This window comes from Halichoerus grypus, chromosome 5 (genome assembly GCF_964656455.1).
Source record: "Halichoerus grypus chromosome 5, mHalGry1.hap1.1, whole genome shotgun sequence".
Taxonomy (NCBI): Eukaryota; Metazoa; Chordata; class Mammalia; order Carnivora; family Phocidae; genus Halichoerus; species Halichoerus grypus.
Window position 1 is genome coordinate 173636699 of NC_135716.1, and position 11976 is coordinate 173648674.

Genomic DNA, 11976 nt, shown 5'->3' on the forward strand with positions numbered 1-11976 from the left:
ACAGTCCCTGGGGGCGGTGCGAACGGTGCGAGCGAACCGAGCGTGCGTGGTGGGGCGGCGCGCGGCCTGTCCCGGTTCTCTCGCCGCCTCCCGGCTCCACCCCCGCGGCGGGGTGGGCGGGACTCGAGGAGCCCCAGGGCGCAGGCGCCGACCTCATGCTAAGCGCCTTGTCTCGCGCGGTGGCCCGTGGCGCTGTGCGCTGCGTCCGTGGTTCCCCGGCGCCTGAGCTTCGCGCCGCTGCTGCCGCAGCCTCCATGTCCCGGCCGCTGTCGCCGCCGCGGGCCGCCTCCGGGGCCCCGGCTCGGCCCGCCACCGTGCTGGGCACCATGGAGATGGGGCGCCGCATGGACGCGCCCGCCAGCGCCGCGGCCGTGCGCGCCTTCCTGGAGCGCGGCCACACGGAGCTGGACACGGCCTTCATGTACAGCGACGGCCAGTCCGAGAGCATCCTGGGCGGCCTGGGCCTCGGGCTGGGCGGCGGCGACTGCAGAGGTAACCTCTACCTACCTGTGCACCGGGCGGCGCCCACCCGGCCCCAGCCGTGGCCCGGCCCGCGGTCAGGACCGACGGCTTCAGCCCCTCCCGGGAGCTGACCGCCCCTTGGACCACCCCCCTGCTCCTCAGGCCCCGTGCACGTGTCGTCCCGGACAGCCGGACAGTCGGACAGTGCTTTGTCCTGATCTCCTTCCCCTTCCCTTCTGTTAACTCTGGGAGTTGCAACTCAGGAACCTTCTCCCCCCCACCCCACCCCCCAGTCTTACCCGGAGCCTGGTCTAGTCCTTCGCTTCCTCCCATCTTGCTTTCTTGGGGCACCTCTCTGTGGCAGTGGTCTCCAGAGCTATGCAGTACCCCCTCGAACCTTGCCAGGTGCCCCAAAGAGCCCCTTTCCCCATTGCCCTCACTGCCCGTGGCTCCCTGAGCACCCTCTTCTCATCCTGGACTTTTATCAGTCCCTAGCCTTTGCTCAGTTCAGTTGGCAGTACCCTGGCTCCCAGAGAGAGCTGCAACTAGGTCACAAACCAAGCTGGGGGATCAGGGGTGGTACCTGCAGAGTGGGGAGGTTTGTTATGGGGCCATAGGCTATAGGAGGGAAAGTGGTTCCAACCCACCGGCAGGGAGCTTAGAGTCTAATGGGGAAGGTTGAAGCCCAGAAGAAGAAGCACTTTCGGGGGATTAAGCGGTCAGGGAGAGGCACTAGAGAAGGTTCAGAGAACACTGGAGCTGGGCCTTAAAGGATCAATAGTAGTTTGCTGGGAAGAGAATGGGAGAAAGGGGCATCAAAGGCTGAGGGCAGAGCTGTGCAGACCAGGTTTGGAAATGTAGCGTCTGGTATGTGGAGGGACGGCCAGTAGACAGGTGCGGCTTGGGTGGAGGATGTAGGTTCGTGGGAAGGGCTGTCCCTCATCAGCCTGATGCCATTGGAAATGCCTAGGAGGGTGCCTGGATCGTGGTGGCTATATAGGAAAATGAGGTTTAGAGCTGCCCGCCAAGAAAGAATTCTTGAGATTCTTGAGACTTCTTCGGTGCAAGAAGATGGTTTTATCGAAGTATGGGTACAGGACCGGTGAGCAGAAAGAACAGCACTGGGGTTGTGATGGGTGACTGATTATATTTTTTTCAAGTTGGGAGGGCGTTAGGGACAGCACAGTCCTCCAAGATATTTTGGAAACAAGGTTTCCGGGACTTTGAGGGGGCTAGCTATTGTTAGGAAAAGGTCATGGGGCACCTGGGTGTCGCAGTTGGTTAAGTCGGTTGGTTTCTTGAGGTCGTGACCTCAGGGTCGTGGGATTGAGCTCCATGTTGGGCTCCTTGCTCAGTGCGGCGTCTGCTTAAGATTCTCTTTCTTGCCTCTGCTCCTGCCCCTAAAATAAATAAATAAATCTTAAAAAAAAAAAAAAGAAAAGTTCATTTATTACTATTTAGTAAAAACTCAGTCATGAGACCCTTCAGATGTGTATCAGTGGGACATACGCTTGGAGGATGATTACCAACATGTATCTTGTGGGGGTAGAGATAAAGGAAGTTCCCAAAGGGATTTTTATATGTTAAAGTAGACTTACAGGATCCTGGGGAAAGGAGGGGAGGAGTGGTCAGGCTAAGATTACTTCTTGCCCTTAGCAAAGTATTAACAGCGAAGCAGCTGAGTTCCTAGAGGAATGTCCCCCTGCCTGTTTCAAGGACATGTCAGGAAATTTAATTTTTTCTTTTTTTCTTTTTTTTTTTTAAAGATTTTATTTATTTATTTGAGACAGAGAGAATGAGAGAGGGAGAGCACATGAGAGGGGGGAGGGTCAGAGGGAGAAGCAGGCTCCTTGCTGAGCAGGGAGCCCGATGCGGGACTCGATCCAGGGACTCCAGGATCATGACCTGAGCCGAAGGCAGTCGCTTAACCAACTGAGCCACCCAGGCGCCCAAATTTAATTTTTTCTTTTGTCTTTTGTTTCCCACATCCGTGGGGCCCAGTAAATGTTCACTGTTATTTTTACTACCATACTCTGCTGCTTTTCTGCCCTTCCCAACTCTTGTGTGGGAGCCCCCCTGGGTCCTCCTTTGATTCAGAGCTTGGTAGATCTGGAGGAAGCTGCCTCTCAGACCCACGCATTCTAGTTAGCCCTGCTGCCCCCTCCTTAATAATGGAGATTTTGTTTCTGAATTGGTTCTTCTCCTCCAGCCCTTCCCTGCTTCCTTCGTTGAGTCCAGGCACTCACTGAGCCAAAGTCCACAGGTTGGACTTGAGGCAAAATCCACACCAAGAGTGCAGAGGATTTGAGAATTGTGGTGACATGGAGAAAATGTGCACAAGAAGCTGTGGGACTGGTTCTCTCCCACATCCCGAGCGGTCATGTGCCTCCCCTCTGACCTGCTGAGTTGCCTTTGCCGGGTGTGAAAAGTACAAAATCCAGACAGCTGGTATACTTGATGGCCCTTCGGGGCTGCTGTGGCAGAACACTATTTCATTCTCATGGGAGTTGTGTCTCCCCAGTGGGGGTGTGGGTGTGCGAGCTTCTCTGAGTCTGAAGGGGCGGGGGGTCGATAACCAGCTTCTGCTCCTTTTGCCTTGTATCTGCCTCTCAGATTGATCTCTGCCCGCGGTGCCTGGTTCGGCCGCGGTATCTCTGCAGAATTCTCGCCGCAGCCTCTTGCCTCCCTGTTTCCAGGCCTGCCCCCTTGAGTTCCCTCCCGACCACAGACACAGTGAACGTAGCTGACTTTGGTTGATGGGATTTGCGATTAGGTCTGTCACCCTTCTCTTGGCCCCCTGTCCCGCTGCTCCCTACCTGGAGTCAATGCTCTTATAACTCCGAATTGCAGGAATGGGCCTCCACGTACTATGTGTGTTCCTTTGTGACTCCATCTTCCCAGGCTCTGGAATATGCTTCCCATCCTTCCCTGTTGGCCGGGACTCATTCTTAGAGACTCAGCTCCTGGGTCATCCCCATAGGAAGCCCTCCCTAGAATTCCCAGGATGGCCACACTCCTCTACTTGGGGCTCCTTTAGCACTAGGGGCTTTTCTCTATTGCACTTACCTTATCGTAACATCACCTTTAGGCTGTGAGCTCCTTGAGGGGAGGGAGCAAGTGTGCCTCCAGGCAAGGCCTATCACGCTGACTAATACTAGTGATTATAACAGCCGTGAACATTGAGAACTTGCATATTTAGTGCTCATGATCTCGCTAGGAGGACAGGTCCGTTGTTATACCCCCATTTTACAGATTAGAGAATGGAGGCTCAGAGAACTGAAATAATTTAGACAGGGTCACATAATAAGCCTTGTAACTATTGCATGCTCCCCTCAAAGTGAAAATCGCTACCAAGGCCAATCCCTGGGAAGGGAAGTCGCTGAAGCCTGACAGTGTCCGGGCCCAGCTGGAGACATCCCTGAAACGGCTGCAGTGCCCCCGGGTGGACCTCTTCTACCTACATGCCCCTGACCACGACACCCCCGTGGAGGAGACGCTGCGTGCCTGCCACCAGCTGCACCAGGAGGTGAGGCAGGCCCCCGAGCTCCAGGAGAGTGGAGGCACCAGGGTCGTCCCAGAGCAGAGCCGGGGACAGACCCTACTCCCAGGGTCCCCACCCCCGTCTCCCCTTTGCAGTGTCCTGGGCCGCGGTAGGTTCTGACCGAGGCCTCTCCCCTGCAGGGCAAGTTCGTGGAGCTTGGCCTCTCCAACTATGCCGCCTGGGAGGTGGCCGAGATCTGCACCCTCTGCAGGAGGAACGGCTGGTTCCTGCCCACCGTGTACCAGGTGAGGGCCAGGGCTGCGGGGGGCCCGGCTGATCCCCGGTTCTCTCGGCCCCTCCCACTGCCTCCTCTCCATCGCAGCCACTCCCCTGCTGACAGCCTGTGTCGTGGGGATGACGCGCAAGCTCCTCAGCTTGGCCAGCAGGCACCTGCTCGCTCTGGCCCTGGCTCCCCTTCCTACCTGCACGTGCTCCGCGGGCCCTTCCTTCCTGCTCCCTGGCTGTGGGCGTGAGCCTGGACCGTTCTTCCCCTTCCCCCCGGTTGAAGTGCTCAGGCCTCACTTAGATGGCTCGTCCCCTGGAAGCCTTTCCCGATGCCCCAGAGGAGCCTCCAGTATTGACTTCATTTTCATGCACTCAGCGAGTATTTGTAAGCATCTGCTGTGATCACACAGCCCACCTCTGTTGTGATCGTCTGTCTTCTTTCTGTGTGTATCTTTTTAATTGAAGTAGAGTTGACACGCAGTGTTAGTTTCGGGTGTGCAACATAGTGTGTGTGATGCTGTGCTCACCACAGGTGGTCGGCGTGCAAGCTGTTACATACAGTACCATCTACTGTATTCCCTCTGCTGTACCTTTCATCCCTGCTCGTTCCCACTAGAAGCCTGCGGCTCCCGATCCCCGCCCTCCCTTTTTGCCCATCCTCCAACCCCTCCCTTCTGACCACTGGCAATTTCCTCTCTGTATATATGGGTCTGTTTCTGGTCTTTTGTTTTGTTTTTTGGATTCCACATGTAAATGAAACCATACAGTATTTGTCTTTCTTTGGCTTCTTTTACTTACACTCTGTAGATTCCTCCATGTCATCACATAAGGCAAGATCTCCTTTTTTATATGGCCGAGCAATCCCCCATTGTGTATATATACCACATCTTCTCTATCCATTCATCTATCGATGGACGCTTACTTCTTTCTTTGTTTTTAATGGCTTTAACATCTGTGGGAGGCAGAAGCAGAAACCTGGCTGGACTTGCTTGTGTTTGGCAACAATAGATATCTGTGGAATGATATAGCCAGTCCAGTTTCCCTACCTTGGGCCCAGCACCATCTCCCCATCCACTGCTACCACTAGTGATTTGGGAAATCATTGCTGAAGTCCTGGGCAGGTTTTTGACTGATAGTTTCAAAAGAAGCCTGGGAGGGGGTGGGGCACCTGGGTGGCACAGTCAGTTAAAGCGTTCAACTCTTGGTTTCGACTCCGGTCTAATTTGGGGGTTGTGAAGTTGAGTCCCACATTGAGCTCCATACTCAGCGTGAAGTCTGCTTGAGTTTCTCTCTCCCTCTCCCTCTGCCCCCCGTCCTCCCCCCCACACATGTGCTCTTTTTCTCTCAAATAAATAAATCTTAAAAAAAAAAAAAAAAGGATAGCCACATGCAGAAGAATGAAGCTGGACCATTTCCTTACATCATACACAAAAATAGACTCAAAATGGTTGAAAGACCTAAATGTGAGATAGGAATCCATCAAAATCCTAGAGGAGAACATAGGCAGCAAACTCTGTGACCTCGGCCACAGCACCTTCTTGCTAGACACAACTTCAAAGGCAAGGGAAGCAAGGGCAAAAATGAACCATTGGGACTTCGTCAAGATAAAAACCTTTTCCACAGCAAAGGAAACAGTCGACAAAACCAAAAGACAACCAAACAAAAGACAACCGACAGAATGGGAGAAGATATTTATAAATGACTTACCAGATAAAGGGCTAGTATCCAAAATCTATAAAGAACTTATCAAACTCAACAAAGAACAAATAATCCAATCAAGAAATGGGCAGAAGACATGAGCAGGCATTTCTCCAAAGAAGACATCCAAATGGCCAACAGACATATGAAAAAGTGCTCAACATCACTCAGCATCAGGGAAATCCAAATCAAAACCACAATGAGATACCACCTCACACCAGTCAGAACGGCTAATATTAAGTCAGGAAATGACAGATGTTGGCGAGGATGTGGAGAAAGGGGAACCCTCTTACACTGTTGGTGAGAATGCAAGCTGGTGCATCTGATGAGGTTCTGGAACATAGGTGAGGTTCAGTGGAGTGAGGTCCAGAGCAGAAGACCAAGAAAGAATTCTTGAGACGTCTTTGGTGCAAAATGGTGGTTTATTAAAGCATGGGGACAGGACCTGCAGGCAGAAAGAGCTGCTGCACCGGGGTTGAGGGGTGGCTGATTATATACTATGGGGTTCGGGGAGGTAAGGAAAAGAGGTTTCAAAAGGATTTTCATATGTTAAGAGGACTCACAGGATAGGGAGGCCTTGCCATTGTCAAGTTAAGGTTGTTTTTCCCTCTAGCAAGGCATTGACATGAAGATAGTGGGGAGCTTCCTGGAGGAACATTACACTTTGCCCCCTTCAAGTATCTGTCAGTGGGCTGCAGGTTATAAGGACATTTAATTGTATCTACATTTCCTTCTGGAAGCTAGGTTATTGATAGAAATGCTTTGTTCTTATAGATTGCTAAGACATTTGTAAACTGGGGGAGACTGGGGTCTTGCAGGATTGTGATCTCTGTAAGGTAACTCTTTGTTTTTCCTTTCCTTAGCTTTAGGGCAACCAGGAGTGCATGAGGAATGTCACATATATCCCATCTGGGGTTGTGGGGTGTCAGCGTCAGCTTTGTCCTCATCTGTTCCCTCATCACATTCACTCTGGAAAACAGTATGGAGTTTCCTCAAAAAGCTGAAAATAGAGCTACCCTACAATGCAGCAATTGCACTACTATGGATTTACCTCGAAGATAGAAATGTAGTAATCTGAAGGGGCACCTGCACCCCAGTGTTTATGGCAGTGATGTCCACAATAGCCAAACTATAGGAAGAGCCCAGATGTCCATCAACAGATGAATGAATGAATGAATGAAGAAGATGTAATATATATACACAATAGAATACTACTCAGCCATCAAAAAAATGAAATCTTGCCATTTGCAACAACATGGATGGAACTAGAGGGTATTATGCTGAGGAAAATAAGTCAGAGAAAGATAATTATCATATGATCTCACTCATGTGGAATTTAAGAAACAAAACAGAGGATCATAGGGGAAGAGAGGAAAAAATAAGATAATCAGAGAGGGAGACAAACCATAAGATACTCTTAATCACAGGAAACAAACAGGGTTGCTGGAGGAGTGGGGGGATGGAGTAAATGGGTGACAGGCATGAAGGAGGGCTCGTGATGTAATGACCACTGGGTGCTATATAAGACTGATGAATCACTGACCTCTATCTCTGAAATTAATAATATGTTATATGTTAATTGAATTTAAATTAAAAAAAAAAAACCAGGCTGGGGTTCCTTCCCTTGACACTAGCAACCTTTTACCCACAGGGCATGTACAATGCTACCACCCGGCAGGTGGAAACGGAGCTCTTCCCCTGCCTCAGGCACTTCGGATTGAGGTTCTACGCCTACAACCCTTTAGCTGGTACGGGCTGCTCTGGGGGCAGGCTCCCCCTGGGTGGGAGGCCAATCCTGGCCCCGTCTCTGCCTCTTCTTGACCCGGTAGATACCTGGCCCAGGCCCTGGGAAGCGGGGAGGGGTTTGAAAATAGACTGGGCCGTGTCTTCCATCCCTCCTGGGTCCCCCACTTTTGTCCTCCCCCCCCCCCCGCCCCCGCCAGTCCAGAACAGCCTCTCGGAGCAGGGTGGGCCCGTGGCTCTGATGTCAGTCTCCCCGCAGGGGGCCTGCTGACGGGCAAGTACAAGTATGAGGACAAGGACAGGAAACAGCCCGTGGGCCGCTTCTTCGGGAATGACTGGGCTGAGACCTACAGGAATCGGTGAGCGGGGGATGGGCTGCATCAGGATGGGTGGGGGGCAGGGTCCCCTTTATCAGACGTGGAGAAATTCTAGGCAGCTTTCCTGGGAGTCCCAGGTCTTCCCTGCTGTCTGGACTCATGTCTCGATTCCTGCAGAAATGACCAAATTCTGCGGCGTGTCTTGTTTTCTTGGGAGCTCTGTGAGCAAATGGCGACCCCTGGGTCTTATACTGGGTCTTCCAAGGCCAAGCGCTTCCCTGAGAAGGGCATACCACTTGCCAGGAAGGAAAGAGCAAGCCCTGGATCCACGCTCAGGAGGTCTGGGGCCGAGTCCTGCCCGCCCCCCCCCCCCCCCATCTTGTTACCTTTGCTTCACTAGGTAAAGTGGGCAGGCATTATGAGGTCTTAAGAACTCATAAAGAGATTGAAGATGTCTCTGCGGTGTTCGGGGAGGCCCCTCTAGCTGCCTTCTGCCTGCTGGCTCTGCTGCCCAGTCAGGCTGGCCCGCTGCTAGAACGCTCGGCGCTTGTCCCCGCCGAGTTGGGTGGACACAGCTGCCGTGCTTGGCTTTGTGGCTATAGCCCCAGTGTGACCCCTGGTTATTGACCCTTGTTCCGCCCCCTTCACCTGCCCAGCTTCTGGAAGGAGCACCACTTCAAGGCCATTGCCCTGGTGGAGAAGGCCCTGCAGGCCGCATACGGCGGCAGCGCCCCCAGCATGACCTCGGCCGCCCTCCGGTGGATGTACCACCACTCCCAGCTGCAGGTGAGCCGGCCGTCCCGGGGGGGCCCGCCGCTGCCCCTTGTAACAGAGCCAGAATTACCTTTAGGTCATTTCTAAGTCGTGTTTTCCTGGGGGTTTTTTGCCTCCAAAGATTTTATTTGGGGGCGCCTGGCTGGTTCAGTTAGTGGAGCATGTAAAAAGATTTTATTTATTTATTTATTTGTCAGAGTGAGAGAGAGATCACGAACAGGAGGAGGGGAACAGGAAGAGGCTGAGCAGGGAGCCCGATGCAGGACTTGATCCCAGGACCCTGGGACCATGACCTGAGCCGAAGGCAGAGGCTTTACCAACTGAGCTGCCCAGGGGTCCCAGCTTGTGACTCTTGATCTCAGGGTTGTGAGGTCAAGCCCCAGGTTGGGCATGGAGCCTATGTTTAAAAAAAAAAAAAAAAAAAGAAAAGAAAAGAAAAAAAAGATTTTATTTTTAAGTAATCTCCACACCCAGTGTAGGGCTTGAATTCACAACCCCGAGACCAGGAGTCGTGTGCTCCACCGACTGAGCCAGCCAGGCACTAACCCCTAAGCAGTTTTCCCCTCTGAAGTTTCTCCTGGTGAGAGCTGCGGAGCAGTCAGGCAGTCGTTCGTTGTTCTTAGTAGCTGTCTGAGCGCCAGGCCCTGGATGAGGGCTTCGCATACGTGCATTTAGTCTGTCTTCCGGCCCCATGAAGTGCCATTCCCCCGGTGTTATGGGTGAGGAACCGGGTCCACACAGCTGTGTGGGGGGTAGAAAATTTCTCAAAACTCCTCAGCCTCACTCGCTCCTCGGTGGGAGTTGGGGTGCCCCCCCTCTTAGGCGTCCCCCCCCTCTTTGGCGTCCCCGGTCTCCCTCGCTGATGTCTCCTGCATCAGCCTGACACAGTTGCAGAGGGTTTGACGGACATAGAGTAGTTTCTCAAAAACCGGGGGCGCGCTGCCTGACGTCGTTTCTCATTCCCGTAACCACACTGAAGACAGAGAAGATTGAGTCACCAAGAGGAGGAAGGACGAAGCCAAGCGCAGCCAGCTGAGTGGTCGAGCTGGGCTCTGAGCACAGCTGGGTCTGAGGACGAGCAGAGGGCAAGAAGACAGGGTTTGGAGTCACATCGTTAAAATCACTGAAGGCATCTCCAGTTCCTTAGGGAACTATATTCGGCATAAATAAACATCAGAGCCCGGGTCTCGGCAGAGGCAGGGCGGGGAGGGCGGGTGTGCACCTGGAGCCACCATGGTGCATAATGTGTTCACATCTGGCGGTCTCCCCTTGCAGGGTGCCCACGGGGACGCCGTCATCCTGGGCATGTCCAGCGTGGAGCAGCTGACACAGAACTTGGCGGCGACCGAGGAAGGGCCCCTGGAGCCGGCCGTGGTGCAGGCCTTCGATCGAGCCTGGCACCTGGTCGCCCACGAATGTCCCAACTACTTCCGCTAGGGCCAGTCCTGGCTCCAGCTGCCAAAGGTTTCTCTCTTTTCCGCCACCTCTTCTGTTCTCTCATCCTGACCAGTCTGCCTTAAGTTGATTTAACATGGTCTTTTTTGATTGTCTGGCTCGATACAATATTTTTCTAGATTCCCTCCTGGCTCCCAGATGCCTTCGCAGTGTGTAAAGCCTGGGGCTGTGGTCCACTTGGGACATTCTTGTCTGAATAAAGCCGGCACTTGACTGGGCTGTCGCCTGGGCCCCGAGTAAACCCCACAAGCCTGTCTCCTTTACTGTCTGCAGCCTGTTTTCATCCTGCCCGGGAGCTTACTGCCAACAGGGCAGAACCATGAGCTGGAGTCTCCAGAGGGCAGAGGTAGAGCACACACTGCCCTCAGGAGGCTCTCTCCTGCCTTCTGTACTGAATCCAGCCTGAGCTCTCAACAGCAGGACTGAGGTGGCCCTCACTCAGCTGTGCACAGGAGAAGAAAAGCAGGCCATGCACCCTGAAGTATACTTTCTCTTATTCAGAATCACCTCAGGAAATAGAGGCATCTAGAAATAGAATCCTTGGAGCCAAAACCTCCCAATAGCTCCCCCACTGAGAAGAAGAACGATGTTCCTGGGCACCTCCTAAGATGCTGCGTGACATTTTTAACAGACTCAATGTCAGCAGTGGCTATACTCTTGTCCTGGTGAAAGCCTCCTGTCTCCTTGTCATCTGTAGGACTCTCAGCCTTGCCCTGGGTCTCCTGCTGTTGGAGCTGGAAGGGTGGCCTGGGTAGCCACGGTCCCCATTTCCCTTGGCAAACCCCCACTCCAAGCAGGGGGCACCCAACGCTGGGGAAGAAAAATCCCAGGTCTGAGGGTTGCTTCTTGACCATTCCCAGTGCAGAAAAATCAGTCTAGCCCTGGCCAGGGGGGTGAAGTGTGGGCCAAGCAGCAGAAGTCAGCACTTGGAGCTTGCTTATCTTGAAGTGAGGAAGGGGGCTCAGCGTGGAAATGCCAGAACAAACCACCAATCAGAAACACTCTTTGTTCTAAGAAATGTCCCATTTACCATCTAGAGGGAGACACCTTGCAGACAAAATTGTTTTCTCTACAGAAGCAGGCACCCTCTCTTGTCTTCATCCACAATAAAATGCATTCTTCCCCTAAACGGGATGGTGTATCGGTTACCATTGTACAATTAGCTATCCTAAAATTGAGTTGCTTAAAATGACAAAGTCCCCCAAATTTAGATAAAGATTCAAAGCAGTCCCTATCAAAAGTCCAACTGGTTTTTTGTTTTATCTTTTTTTTTTTTTAACAAATTCATAAACAAATCCTAAAATTCAAATAGAAGTTCAAGGGACACAGAATAGCTATAATCTTGAATAAGAAGCCTACAATCTCTGATTCTTGATTTTGAAATTTACCAAAAGCTATAGTAATAAAGAGAGTGTGGTAGTGGCGTAAGGGCAGACATACAGATCAATGAAATAGAATCGAGAGTCCAGAAATAAACCTTTATATGTACTTTCAATTGATTTTAGAGAAGTGTGTAAAGACAATTCAATAGGAAAATAATAGTTTTCAACAATTGAAGCTGGGACAACTGGATATCCACATGCAAAAGAATGAAGTTGATCCCCTTCCTCACACCATCCACACTCACACAAAATGAACTCTAGGATTGTAGACCTAAATGTAAAAGCTACAATTATAAACCTCTTAAAATACAGGAGTAAATCTTCATGCTCTTGGGTTAGGCAATGATCTCTTAGACGACACCAAAAGCACCAGCAACAG

At 52.1% G+C, this 11976-nt stretch overlaps 1 protein-coding gene across 1 annotated transcript; it reads left to right on the plus strand.

The window, feature by feature from the left end:
* Nucleotides 1-120: 120 nt before the first annotated feature.
* On the plus strand, nucleotides 121-10464 carry LOC118550442 (aflatoxin B1 aldehyde reductase member 2). The gene is made up of 7 exons (XM_036115545.2): nucleotides 121-492; nucleotides 3801-3988; nucleotides 4144-4248; nucleotides 7578-7674; nucleotides 7929-8028; nucleotides 8643-8772; nucleotides 10036-10464. Exons 1-7 carry the CDS (start codon nucleotides 156-158, stop codon nucleotides 10195-10197), a joined length of 1119 nt encoding a protein of 372 aa, XP_035971438.2. The 5' UTR covers nucleotides 121-155; the 3' UTR covers nucleotides 10198-10464.
* The last annotated feature ends 1512 nt before the right edge of the window (nucleotides 10465-11976 follow it).

Excerpts from the sequence above, each read along its gene's own strand:
- LOC118550442 (XM_036115545.2), top strand. The coding sequence starts at position 156 with ATGCTAAGCGCCTTGTCTCGCGCGGTGGCCCGTGGCGCTGTGCGCTGC. Across the intron at positions 493-3,800 it reads GGGCGGCGGCGACTGCAGAG|TGAAAATCGCTACCAAGGCC; the intron begins GTAACCTCTACC and ends CTCCCCTCAAAG. Across the intron at positions 8,029-8,642 it reads GCTGAGACCTACAGGAATCG|CTTCTGGAAGGAGCACCACT; the intron begins GTGAGCGGGGGA and ends TCACCTGCCCAG.